Source organism: Scardinius erythrophthalmus, assembly GCF_964197995.2.
Source record: "Scardinius erythrophthalmus genome assembly, chromosome: 17".
Classification (NCBI taxonomy): Eukaryota; Metazoa; Chordata; class Actinopteri; order Cypriniformes; family Leuciscidae; genus Scardinius; species Scardinius erythrophthalmus.
Window position 1 is genome coordinate 3912435 of NC_138237.1, and position 12872 is coordinate 3925306.

The window sequence follows — 12872 nt, forward strand, 5'->3', positions numbered from 1 at the left end:
GGTGATGTGATCACAATCAAAAACTCAGATCTTACTAATAGTGACTGAAGATCAACTAAATCTGATTTTTCTTTCAGGTGTAAGAGGACGACAACAAGAACAGCAAGAAGATCAAATGTATTGTAATTACTGATCCTCATATTATGAGAAACTAACATAAATGTCATACAACAGTTTTATAATGTAAATCTATTAAGTCAGCCGGTCATTATCACAGAATATAATATGATTGGCTGAATTTAAATACATATTAATTTAATGTTCTGATTGGCTCAAAAAAGAAGCAGGCATGTTCTACTGACCAACCAAAGAAGGAGCTGGATGATTTTTATGAATCTTGTGTATAATAATGAGCTTTTTTCCTTATTAAACTTGAAAATGTTATGGTACACATTCTCTGTGTCTGCTTGATCAGTATACTTTATAAGTATACATTGAATTAAACCACACATTTAAAGTATATGCTTTACTTAGAAACATCTAACTAATTAATGATGATGATTATGGCTTACAGCTTATGAAACCCACAAAATCAAAATCCCAGAAAATTAGAATATTACATGAAATCACACAGTGATTACACAGTAATACCATGGTCATTGAACCAGGTTTTGGTTCTTCTGGCAGTGTGGGCAGGTGCAAATCCTGCTGGAGAATGAAGGAAGCATGAAGTGCTCTGGAAATGTCCTGGTAGACGGCTGCGTTGACTCTGGATTTAATAAAGCACAGTGGACCAAAGTCCTCTTTTCTGATGAGAGCAAATTTTGCCTCTCATTTGAAAACCAAAGTCCCAGAGTCTGGAGGAAGAATGGAGAGGCACACAATCCAAGATGCTTGAAGTCCGGTGTGAAGTTTCCACAGTCTGTGTTGGTTTGGGGAGCCATGTCATTGGCTGGTGTTGGTCCACTGTGCTGTCCACTCAACGCAGCTGTCTACCAGGACATTTCCAGAGCACTTCATGCTTCCTTCAGCAGACAAGCTTTATGGAGATGCCGACTTCATTCTCCAGCAGGATTTGCACCTGCCCACACTGCCAAAATAACCAAAACCTGGTTCAATGACCATGGTATTACTGTGTATTTACTGTGTGATTTCATGTAATATTCTAATTTTCTGGGATTTTGATTTTGTGGGTTTCATAAGCTGTAAGCCATAATCGTCAACAAATAAAGGCTTGAAATATCTCACTTTGCATGTAATGGGTCAATAGAATATATTAGTTTCACCTGTTAAGTTGAATTATTGAAATAAATCAGCTTTTTGATGATATTCTAATTTTATGACCAGCACCTGTATATATATATATATATATATATATATATATATATATATATATATATATACTTGAAGTGAAGATTCAGTTTATTTTTTTAAAGTGTATCTATTTGCACTTTATTAAAAATATATTTTAGGTATATTTTAACTGTGTGCTGGAAATGATCATTGTAACAATGCATTGAAAGTATACTTTCAAAATACATTATAGTATATGAATAAGAAAAAATGTATACATTTTTCTTTGGCAAGTTTTTGCACAAATATTTTTTAAGTAAATTTCACATATGGAATTAAGTAAAGTCTACCTAACCAAGTTAAGTTCAAATTAACAAATAAATTAAGTAATTTTAACTTAGCCAGTAATCACTAAAAGTTGTGTAATATCTATTTAGTTGAAGTAGCCGTTGCAATTCATTTCATTCAAACAATATAACATTGAATTAAACCACACATTTAAAGTGTATGCTTTAGTTAGAAACATCTAAGTAATTAATAGATATAGTGTGAGACACCATATCTACATGTCGAAAGAGTGTTGTGAACGCAGAGACCTCAATATTTGGTAGGCAATACACAATGACCCGTTTTTGTCATTTTTGGTAGAAAATGAACTCCAAATGTCATAAAATGGCAAGTTACTAATCAACATCAAAAGCAATGATAAAACAGTGTAAATACAGCTGGAAAACAGGGAAATTATTATTTGAGGCCCAGTGCATGATGGGAACACCAGTATCAGAAAAGTTGAGTAATTTGACTTAATTTTATAACATTGATATTTACGCTTTCATTTCGACACACTTGAATTGAGTACTAATATAAAATTTACTTAAGTTTTTTAAATTCTTGCCTGAACTTTTTCAAGTAAATTACATTGTTTATTTCTGTAGTATTTACTTAACCACTAAATATTTGTATATCAGTGTATAGCTGAGTTTTATTTATCTAATAATGAAACATTTTTATTGAAGACAAAGTATGCCATTTGTAGTATTTGCAATAAGCCAAAGGTATTAATCAGCCTATAGTTTCTAGTCAGATATATCACACGATAGCATCATGGGCAAGTACACCGACATGTGCTACGGAGACCCGTGTTCGAGTCCCGGCTCTTGTAAATAAACGCACAAAAATACAAACATCTGTTTGTTTAACTGAGTGTCCTTGGGAAGTGTTTTACTCGGTAAAATGACTATCAAATGCTGCATTGATTTTGTCATTTTATTTCCTGTTGTAAATATCAAGGCTTGCAAAGGGAAAAGATCAACAGGAAAAGATCAGCTAAAAATGATCATTCTGTCATCATTTACTCACTCTCTCGTCGTTCCAAACCTGTATGGCTTTCTTTATTTCAAGCAGAATTTAAGTGTCATGTATTTTCACACAAATTGACTTCTAAAGTCTTATGATAATTTGCATGAAGAAATGAAACATGACACCGTTCTAACAGAAAACCCTTAAGTTCTCCTTGTGCAAACTTTTAAAACGCGAACCTGTGAGAACGCTGATGGTGTGCACATGCGTATTACATGTTTAGTCTATAGGTGTGTGTGTGTGTTTGAATATATATGTGTGCAGGCGTGTAGCGAACTCTCAACCAACTACTTGTCCGGCATTAAAATTTATAATACAGAATTTTAGTCATCCAATTTTTTAAATCAGCTTTGCATTTCGTTAATTTTCTGAATTTGTAAGTTTCGTCGGGCGTGAAGAAATATAAAGCTGAGTATCATCAGCATAACAGTGAAAACTAATGCCATGCAATAAATGATATAATGATATCTCCCAAGGGTGGCATGTACAGGGTGAACAGCAACAGTCCTAGTACTACGCCATACTGAACTTATGATGGAACTGGGGCGACTGGAGCCCAACCTGTATGGGAAGAGGAATCTGCGGCATCAAGACCCGGACAGAAGCGCCTCAGGGAAGAGGAGACGACACCGCTCCCAATAACGTGCGCATGTTCTGAGAGTAAAAAACATATGTGGAACTGATGCTGGCTACTTCATTCTTGGTGATTCTGCTTACCCATTGCAGAAATGGTTGCTAAAACCATATCCTGATACTGGCAGGCTTACAGACGGCCAAGAACTTTACAACATGCGAACAAGTCGAGCCCGATGTGTGGTTGAGCATGCGTTTGGGAGGTTGAAAGGAAGGTGGAAGTGTCTCAGTAAGCGAAATGACTGCAATGTAAATGTTGTTGTTGATATGGTGGAGACATGCTGTACACTGCACAACTTGTGTGAATTATACAGTACCAGTCAAAAGTTTGGAAACATTACTATTTTTAATGTTTTTGAAAGAAGTCTCTTATGCTCATCAAGCCTGCAGTAAAAAAAAAAAAAAAAAAAAAAACAGTAATATTATGAAATATTATTACAATTTAAAATAATGGTTCTCTTTTTTAATATATTTTAAAATGTGATTTATTTTTGTGATGCAAAGCTGAATTTTCATCAGCAAGTACTCCAGTCTTTGGTGTCTTATGATCCTTCAGAAATCATTCTAATATGATGATCTGATACTCAGTTATTATCAATGATGGAAACAGTTGTGCTGTTTAATATATTTTTTTGGAATACTTTTTTCAGGATTCATTGATGAGTAAAACGTTAACAGCATTTATTCATAAAAACAGCATTTATTCAAAATAAAAACATTTCTAACAATATAAATCGTTACCATCACCTTTTATCAATTTAACGCATCCTTGTTGAATTAAAGTACTAATTTCTTTTAAAAAAAAAGTTATTGTTCCCAAACTTTTGAACGGTAGTGTATATTGTTACAAAAGATTTCTATTCTAAATAAATACAGTTCTTTTTAACTTTTTATTCATCAAATAATCCTGAAAAAAGTATCTCAGGTTATAAAAAAAAATATTAAGCAGCACAACTGTTTCCAACATTGATCATAAATCATCATATTAGAATGATTTCTGAAGGATCATAAGACACCAAAGACTGGAGTACTTGCTGATGAAAATTCAGCTTTGCATCACAAAAATAAATCACATTTTAAAGTATATTAAAAAAGAGAAAAATTATTTTAAATTGTAATAATATTTCATAATATCACTTTTTTTTTTAACTGCAGGCTTGATGAGCATAAGAGACTTCTTTCAAAAACAATAAAAATAGTAATATTTCCAAACTTCTGACTGGTACTGTACATGGACAGATTTATACCAGAGTGGTGTGATAAAGATGCTGAACGTTCATCTTGCAATGTTGGTGATGAGCGTTCAGATGCAAGAAGTGCTCTGCAACATTTGTTCATGCAGCAGCAATAATTGTAAGTTGTTGTTATATTGTGTTTGTTACAAATAAAATATTTGAAATGAAGATTTGGCGTAACCCTGTTTTGTGACTTGAATACAATTCTTTATCCTAAACGGTACATGGTTACATCAGACATTATTTGATCAATAAGCAATAGGCATTTAAGCATACAGAGTGAATACTGCAATATTTTTTTAAATAACATACAATTAAACAATGTTCTCACTATTTTTAAATAAAATCAAAAATACTCAGCTCTACAGGTATGTTTTTATTTATTTATTGCAGTTGTAAGTATATGTCTGTTAAAATGTTTTAGATATGGTCACTTCTGTTAATGACACTTTTAAATGTGAAACTGCTTACACTGTTTACAGTATTACAGAATACAAAAGGTGCCCATCAGACAGCCGTTTAAATAATGTGCCCATCAATAAGCATAGTAGTCTATACAATAAATGTCTTATAGCCTAATTATCATTCTACTGACTAGGATCGTATTTGCATTACAGAATACAAAAGGTGCCCATCAGACAGCCGTTTAAATAATGTGCCCATCAATAAGCATAGTAGTCTATACCAATAAATGTCTTATAGCCTAATTATCATTCTACTGACTAGGATTGCATTTGCATTACAGAATACAAAAGGTGCCCATCAGACAGCCGTTTAAATAATGTGCCCATCCGTATGCATAGTTGTCTATACCAATGCCTGCCTTAATGGCTTATCTGAGTCACAAAGTCTTTTACATTTCTGCAACATTTACATTGCAGTCATTTCGCTTACTGAGACACTTCCACCTTCCTTTCAACCTCCCAAACGCATGCTCAACCACACATCGGGCTCGACTTGTTCGCATGTTGTAAAGTTCTTGGCCGTCTGTAAGCCTGCCAGTATCAGGATATGGTTTTAGCAACCATTTCTGCAATGGGTAAGCAGAATCACCAAGAATGAAGTAGCCAGCATCAGTTCCACATATGTGTTTTACTCTCAGAACATGCGCACGTTATTGGGAGCGGTGTCGTCTCCTCTTCCCTGAGGCGCTTCTGTCCGGGTCTTGATACCGCAGATTCCTCTTCCCATACAGGTTGGGCTCCAGTCGCCCCAGTTCCATCATAAGTTCAGTATGGCGTACCACAAGGCTCAGTACTAGGACTGTTGCTGTTCACCCTGTACATGCCACCCTTGGGAGATATCATTATATCATTATTGCATGGCATTAGTTTTCACTGTTATGCTGATGATACTCAGCTTTATATTTCTTCACGCCCGACGAAACTTACAAATTCAGAAAATTAACGAAATGCAAAGCTGATTTAAAAAATTGGATGACTAAAATTCTGTATTATAAATTTTAATGCCGGACAAGTAGTTGGTTGAGGGTTGGCTACACGCCTGCACACATATATATTCAAACACACACACACACCTATAGACTAAACATGTAATACGCATGTGCACGCCATCAGCGTTCTCACAGGTTCGCGTTTTAAAAGTTTGCACAAGGAGAACTTAAGGGTTTTCTGTTAGAACGGTGTCGTGTCAGCGGCCCCTAAGTTAATAACTAATGATCGTTGCGACGGAAGTGAATAAATCAACTAACTTTAGCTGGACCATAACTTTATTCTAGATCTGCTGTAAAGCCAAAACAATCTCTGTTACTGTAATCTCCTATTGCCACTGTAAAGCTGCTTCGAAACAATCTATACTGTTAAAAGCGCTGTATAAATAAAGGTGCTAATGCTTTTACTGGCAATTCAACCGGATCAGTGTTTGTCTAAAGTGTGTTTACGTGACTTGCAACAATCATTTAGTTTCACCGACTGGAACAATATGGATAAACACTGATTTTTATGTGTTTTCATTTCTTCATGCAAATTATCATAAGACTTTAGAAGTCAAGTTGTGTGAAAATACATGACACTTAAATTCTGCTTGAAATAAAGAAAGCCATACAGGTTTGTAACGACGAGAGAGTGAGTAAATGATGACAGAATGATCATTTTTAGCTGATCTTTTCCTGCTGCTTTACAAGCCTTGATATTTACAACAGGAAATAAAATGACAAAATCAACGCAGCATTTGATAGTCATTTTACTGTGTAAAACACTTCCCAAGGACACTCAGTTAAACAAACAGATGTTTGTATTTTTGTGTGTTTATTTACAAGAGCCGGGACTCGAACACGGGTCTCCGTAGCACATGTCGGTGTACTTGCCCATGATGCTATCGTGTGATATATCTGACTAGAAACTATAGGCTGATTAATACCTTTGGCTTATTGCAAATACTACAAATGGCATACTTTGTCTTCAATAAAAATGTTTCATTAAAAGATAAATAAAACTCAGCTATACACTGATATACAAATATTTAGTGGTTAAGTAAATACTACAGAAATAAACAATGTAATTTACTTGAAAAAGTTCAGGCAAGAATTTAAAAAACTTAAGTAAATTCTATATTAGTACTCAATTCAAGTGTGTCGAAATGAAAGCGTAAATATCAATGTTATAAAATTAAGTCAAATTACTCAACTTTTCTGATACTGGTGTTCCCATCATGCACTGGGCCTAAAATAATAATTTCCCTGTTTTCCAGCTGTATTTACACTGTTTTATCATTGCTTTTGATGTTGATTAGTAACTTGCCATTTTATGACATTTGGAGTTCATTTTCTACCAAAAATGACAAAAACGGGTTATTGTGTATTGCCTACCAAATATTGAGGTCTCTGCGTTCACAACACTCTTTCGACATGTAGATATGGTGTCTCACACTATATCTATTAATTACTTAGATGTTTCTAACTAAAGCATACACTTTAAATGTGTGGTTTAATTCAATGTTATATTGTTTGAATGAAATGTATTGCAACGGCTACTTCAACTAAATAGATATTACACAACTTTTAGTGATTACTGGCTAAGTTAAAATTACTTATTTTATTTGTTAATTTGAACTTAAGGGAGGGGGGGGGGGGCAAGTCATCTCTAAATCTGTAGGTCAACACCTTTAAGGACTGCCCACTGAATGCCTATAAGATGCCATGTAAAGTTCCTTTAGTCAGACTTGATGACCTCAGCTACCGACAGCTCGTGTTCTCAGTAAAGAATTCTGCTGAAGATACAACCAAGTCTCCTGGTCTTCGCTTCTGAGTTTCCTACAGGCTGCAGATAGTCTACCTGAAAATTAATCTAACAATCAGTATTTATCAATCAGGCCAGTGCTGTAGAAATGCATCACTTCTTTTCCATGATGTTTTCACTGCTGGCCATTATTGGGCATGTGAGCGGTCGGCCCGCAGAACGTCGTTATGAGCGGAGCGTCGACCGACCTTACAGATCTGAGCTGACGGTGTCCAACGGGATGAGTTGGGGATCGTGGGGGCCTGTGGACATGTGTCCAAGTGGAATGTACGCCGCAGGGTTTAGTCTGAAGGTAAGTTTGACGTTGACTCTATTTTGCTAATATGGGGGTGGATGAGTGTTTCAAAGGTTCAAAACTGTGGAGTTGCTGTTTGTCGTTTAATTCCAGGTTTCTAAAGTGTGTGTGTAATACTAAAGAACATGAAGATAAATGTTACTATGGGTTGGGTTAGAGTTAATTCTTTCAAATGGAAGATTTTCTTGTTCTTTTAAGGTTGAATCTCCTCTTATTTTTGGTGGTGATGATACAGCGCTCAATGGGATTCGTCTTTACTGCGTCGCTAAGTTCGTAGTACGTGACTACAGCTCAATTGAGTCCACCGTAGGAGGGTAATGGACTTTTTTTTTAACAATTCTTGCATTAAGTGTTTAAGCTATTTGAGTAAATTGAGGATTTTATTGAATATCATTGATTTGATCAGCAACCTCTTTGTGTTTTCTTCAGCTGGGGTGAGTGGGGCGTTGAAAAAGTGTGTCCTTCTGGATACGTGACATCTTTCCAGCTGAGAGTTGAATCTTCCCAAGGATCTGGAGATGATACGGCCGCAAACAACATCAAGTGAGTGTGTGGTGCTATAAGTTATAACATCTTTTACCCAGTGTTAACCTCTGACCCATCCTGGTTTTATTTTGACATTTTTAAGGACTCAGTTTTCCCCCATCAATAGTTTAGTTAACTTCACACTCGCAGTCGTGCTGCTGTTCGTGATTGCAGTGATTAGGCCGTCGGCTGCAGGGGATCATGTGACTGACATTCAATCCAAAAGCACAGTTACATATTTTATCATAATATTGTCACATCTGATTTTTTTTCCAGGTTCAAATGCAATGGAGGTCAGGTGCTGGAGGGTCAAGGCACGAGCTGGGGCGACTGGGGCAACTGGAGTCCAACGTGTGAAGGAACGGGAATCTGCGGCATACAGACACTGGTAGAACCGTCACAGGGAAGAGGAGACGACACCGCTCTCAATAACGTGCGCATGTTCTGCTGCGATTAAGGTGATGTGATCGCTATCAAAAACTCAGACTGACACACTGCAGATTAACTAAATCTGTTTTTTCTTTCAGGTTTAAGAGGATGACAACAAGAACAGCAAGAAGATCAAATGTATTGTAATTATTCATCATACTATGATCAACTAACAAGCCATGTCATACAACAGTTTTGTAATGTAAATCTGTAAATTCAGCCGGTCATTATCACAAAAAATAAAGCCTAACCGGATGATCGGGTTAGACCAGTTTTGAAGTTGAAATGATCTTATTCATTCTTGTAGGTTAGTGACTCTTCTGAAGACTCCTGAACTTCTGCTGAAACGGTTGTCAAATATCAGCAATAAAGACTTTCTAAACCGAACATTGTAGTTTCACATTGTTTTGCACAACAATTTACATCAGATCGTTCACTACATTAGTGCATGTGGAAGATGGTCTAAAGTGACTTATTGCATTCAAAGTAATTGTCTTATCCGTTCATGCATTCCCTGAGAATGACTTGTGTAATCTACAGGAACACTACATTAAAGTGTAATATTGTCAAGTTACCATTAACTCTTTGCCTTTCCAAAGATATAAATGTTTATTTAGCTAAAATGGCACAATGCACATTCAGGAAATGATTTGATGCAAAACAAATTCAAACCTCATTTTAATACTTTAATATTTGAGAAGACCGTAAAAAAACTCACTCCTGCAGTAAATATCACAAACAGTGCCAGAATCAAGCAGTTATAAATCTGTATTCAAAGACTGTAATAATCTGAGTTTTTTGTTATGTTTGGATGGCTGATGTTAAGAAGGCACAGCCAATAAGCGCGCTCTTCACTGTGACGTCAGCCAGTGTGTGCCCACTGAAGAGAGATGAGCATTAAGTTTTCTGAGGCTGAACAATAGCGACCATTTTCCATAAAGTGGACATTTTCTTTCGTGAGTCATTGAAAATATTTAAATGTGATTTGCTGTTTTTTTCAAGGTGACTCTATATTTGTTAGTCAAGTAATTTGACTTTATTGGTCTCCTAGCTTGTTTACTCGCACGAGCACCTGGGTGTGCTCTTTGATACCAATCTTTCATTTGAAAGTCATGTCTCTAGTATCTGAAAAACTGCATTTTTCCACCTTAAAAATATATCTAAATTACGCCATATGCTCTCATTGACAAATGCGGAACAATTAGTTCATGCATTCATGACCTCAAGGCTAGATTATTGTAATGCTCTACTGGGTGGATGTCACGGGTTGGGTAAATACAAAAAGGTGCAAGGACTCAAGTGCAGAGAAGAAATATTTATTAATAAAAGAAAAGCTAAACACAAAACAAAACCCACGAGGGGGAAAACATAGCTAGTAAATACAAAACCAAAAACAGAACAAGAACTTACTGGGGAATCACAGGGAACAGGAAACATTAGACAATGAACCGACACAGACTGCAAACAAGAGGGGACTTATAAAGGGAACTAATCAAGAGGGAACAGGTGGAAAAACTCAAACAATAATCAGATAACAAGTGGGAGGGATCAGACAATGACATGAGCACATGGCCCAAAATAACAAAACACCCATGTGCAGCACAAGACAGGACAGGCATGTGACATTACCCCCTCCCTACGGAGCGACTACCAGACGCTCCATCAGACCAGGGCGGGGCGGGAGGAACAGACCAGGGCGGGACGGGAGGAACAGACCAGGGCGGGACGGGAGGAACAGACCAGGGCGGGACGGGAGGAACAGACCAGGGCGGGACGGGAGGAACAGACCAGGGCGGGACGGGAGGAACAGACCAGGGCGGGACGGGAGGAACAGACCAGGGTGGAGACTCTCCTTCGGGCGGCCAGGGCGGAGCAGACTGTCCATCGGGCGGCCAGGGCGGAGACTTCCCCTCGGGCGGCCAGGGCGGAGCAGACTGTCCCTCGGGCGGCCAGGGCGGAGACTTCCCCTCGGGCGGCCAGGGCGGAGACTTCCCCTCGGGCGGCCAGGGCGGAGACTTCCCCTCGGGCGGCCAGGGCGGAGACTTCCCCTCGGGCGGCCAGGGCGGAGACTTCCCCTCGGGCGGCCAGGGCGGAGACTTCCCCTCGGGCGGCCAGGGCGGAGACTTCCCCTCGGGCGGCCAGGGCGGAGACTTCCCCTCGGGCGGCCAGGGCGGAGACTTCCCCTCGGGCGGCCAGGGCGGAGACTTCCCCTCGGGCGGCCAGGGCGGAGACTTCCCCTCGGGCGGCCAGGGCGGAGACGACCCCTCGGGCGGCCAGGGCGGAGACGACCCCTCGGGCGGCCAGGGCGGAGACGACCCCTCGGGCGGCCAGGGCGGAGACGACCCCTCGGGCGGCCAGGGCGGAGACGACCCCTCGGGCGGCCAGGGCGGAGACGACCCCTCGGGCGGCCAGGGCGGAGACGACCCCTCGGGCGGCCAGGGCGGAGACGACCCCTCGGGCGGCCAGGGCGGAGACGACACCACCGGCTCAGGAACAGGAACAGACACCACCGGCTCAGGAACTGGAACAGACACCACCGGCTCAGGAACTGGAACCACTGGCTCAGGCACTAGAACAGACACCACCGGCTCAGGAACTGGAACAGACACCGGCTCAGGAACTGGAACCACTGGCTCAGGAACTGGAACAGACACCACCGGCTCAGGAACTGGAACAGACACCACCGGCTCAGGAACTGACACCACCGGCTCAGGAACTGGAACAGACACCGGCTCAGGAACTGGAACCACTGGCTCAGGAACTGGAACAGACACCACCGGCTCAGGAACTGGAACAGACACCGGCTCAGGAACTGGAACCACTGGCTCAGGAACTGGAACAGACACCACCGGCTCAGGAACTGGAACAGACACCACCGGCTCAGGAACTGACACCACCGGCTCAGGAACTGGAACAGACACCGGCTCAGGAACTGGAACCACTGGCTCAGGAACTGGAACAGACACCACCGGCTCAGGAACTGGAACAGACACCACTGGCTCAGGAACTGACACCACCGGCTCAGGAACTGACACCACCGGCTCAGGAACTGACACCACCGGCTCAGGAACTGACACCACCGGCTCAGGAACTGACACCACCGGCTCAGGAACTGACACCACCGGCTCAGGAACTGACACCACCGGCTCAGGAACTGGAACTGACACCACCGGCTCAGGAACAGACACCACCGGCTCAGGCACTGGAACTGGCACCACCGGCTCAGGCACTGGAACTGGCACCACCGGCTCAGGCACTGGAACTGGCACCACCGGCTCAGGCACTGGAACTGGCACCACTGGCTCAGGCACTGGAACTGGCACCACCAGCTCAGGCACTGGAACTGGTACTGGAACTGGCACCACCGGCTCAGGCACTGGAACTAGCACCACTGGAACTGGCACTGGAACTGGCACCACCGGCTCAGGCACTGGAACTGGCACCACCGGCTCAGGTCCTGGAACTGGCACCACCGGCTCAGGCTCAGGAACAGACACCGGCTCGACGGCGGCCATCTTGTCAGGGGACACAGGCTCGGCAGGCATGATGTGAACAGGCTCGGCGGCGGCCATCTTGTCCAAAGACACAGGCTCGGCAGGCGTGACGTGAACAGGCTCGGCGGCGGCCATCTTGTCCGAAGACACAGGCTCAGCAGGCGTGACGTGAACAGGCTTGGCGGCGGCCATCTTGTCCGAAGACACAGGCTCGGCAGGCGTGACGTGAACAGGCTCGGCGGCGGCCATCTTGTCCAAAGACACAGGCTCGGCAGGCGTGACGTGAACAGGCTCGGCGGCGGCCATCTTGTCCGAAGACACAGGCTCGGCAGGCGTGACGTGAACAGGCTCGGCGGCGGCCATCTTGTCCGAAGACACAGGCTCGGCAGGCGTGACGTGAAAAGGCTCGGCG

The 12872-nt window shown here is 41.5% G+C and overlaps 1 protein-coding gene across 1 annotated transcript; it reads left to right on the top strand.

Moving 5' to 3' along the window:
- Positions 1 to 7636: 7636 nt before the first annotated feature.
- LOC308705794 (vitelline membrane outer layer protein 1-like) lies at positions 7637 to 9350 on the top strand. The gene is made up of 5 exons (XM_081390995.1): positions 7637 to 8009; positions 8211 to 8326; positions 8442 to 8555; positions 8814 to 8995; positions 9065 to 9350. The coding sequence occupies exons 1-4, from the start codon at positions 7806 to 7808 to the stop codon at positions 8992 to 8994; spliced, it is 615 nt and encodes a 204-aa protein (XP_081247121.1). The 5' UTR covers positions 7637 to 7805; the 3' UTR covers position 8995; positions 9065 to 9350.
- Positions 9351 to 12872: the final 3522 nt, after the last annotated feature.

What these genes read in the sequence shown, in the direction of transcription:
- LOC308705794 (XM_081390995.1), top strand. Translation starts at nt 7,806, where the DNA reads ATGCATCACTTCTTTTCCATGATGTTTTCACTGCTGGCCATTATTGGG. An exon ending in ATTGAGTCCACCGTAGGAGG is followed by an intron (nt 8,327 to 8,441) that starts GTAATGGACTTT and finishes TGTTTTCTTCAG; the next exon opens with CTGGGGTGAGTGGGGCGTTG. An exon ending in ACGGCCGCAAACAACATCAA is followed by an intron (nt 8,556 to 8,813) that starts GTGAGTGTGTGG and finishes TTTTTTTTCCAG; the next exon opens with GTTCAAATGCAATGGAGGTC.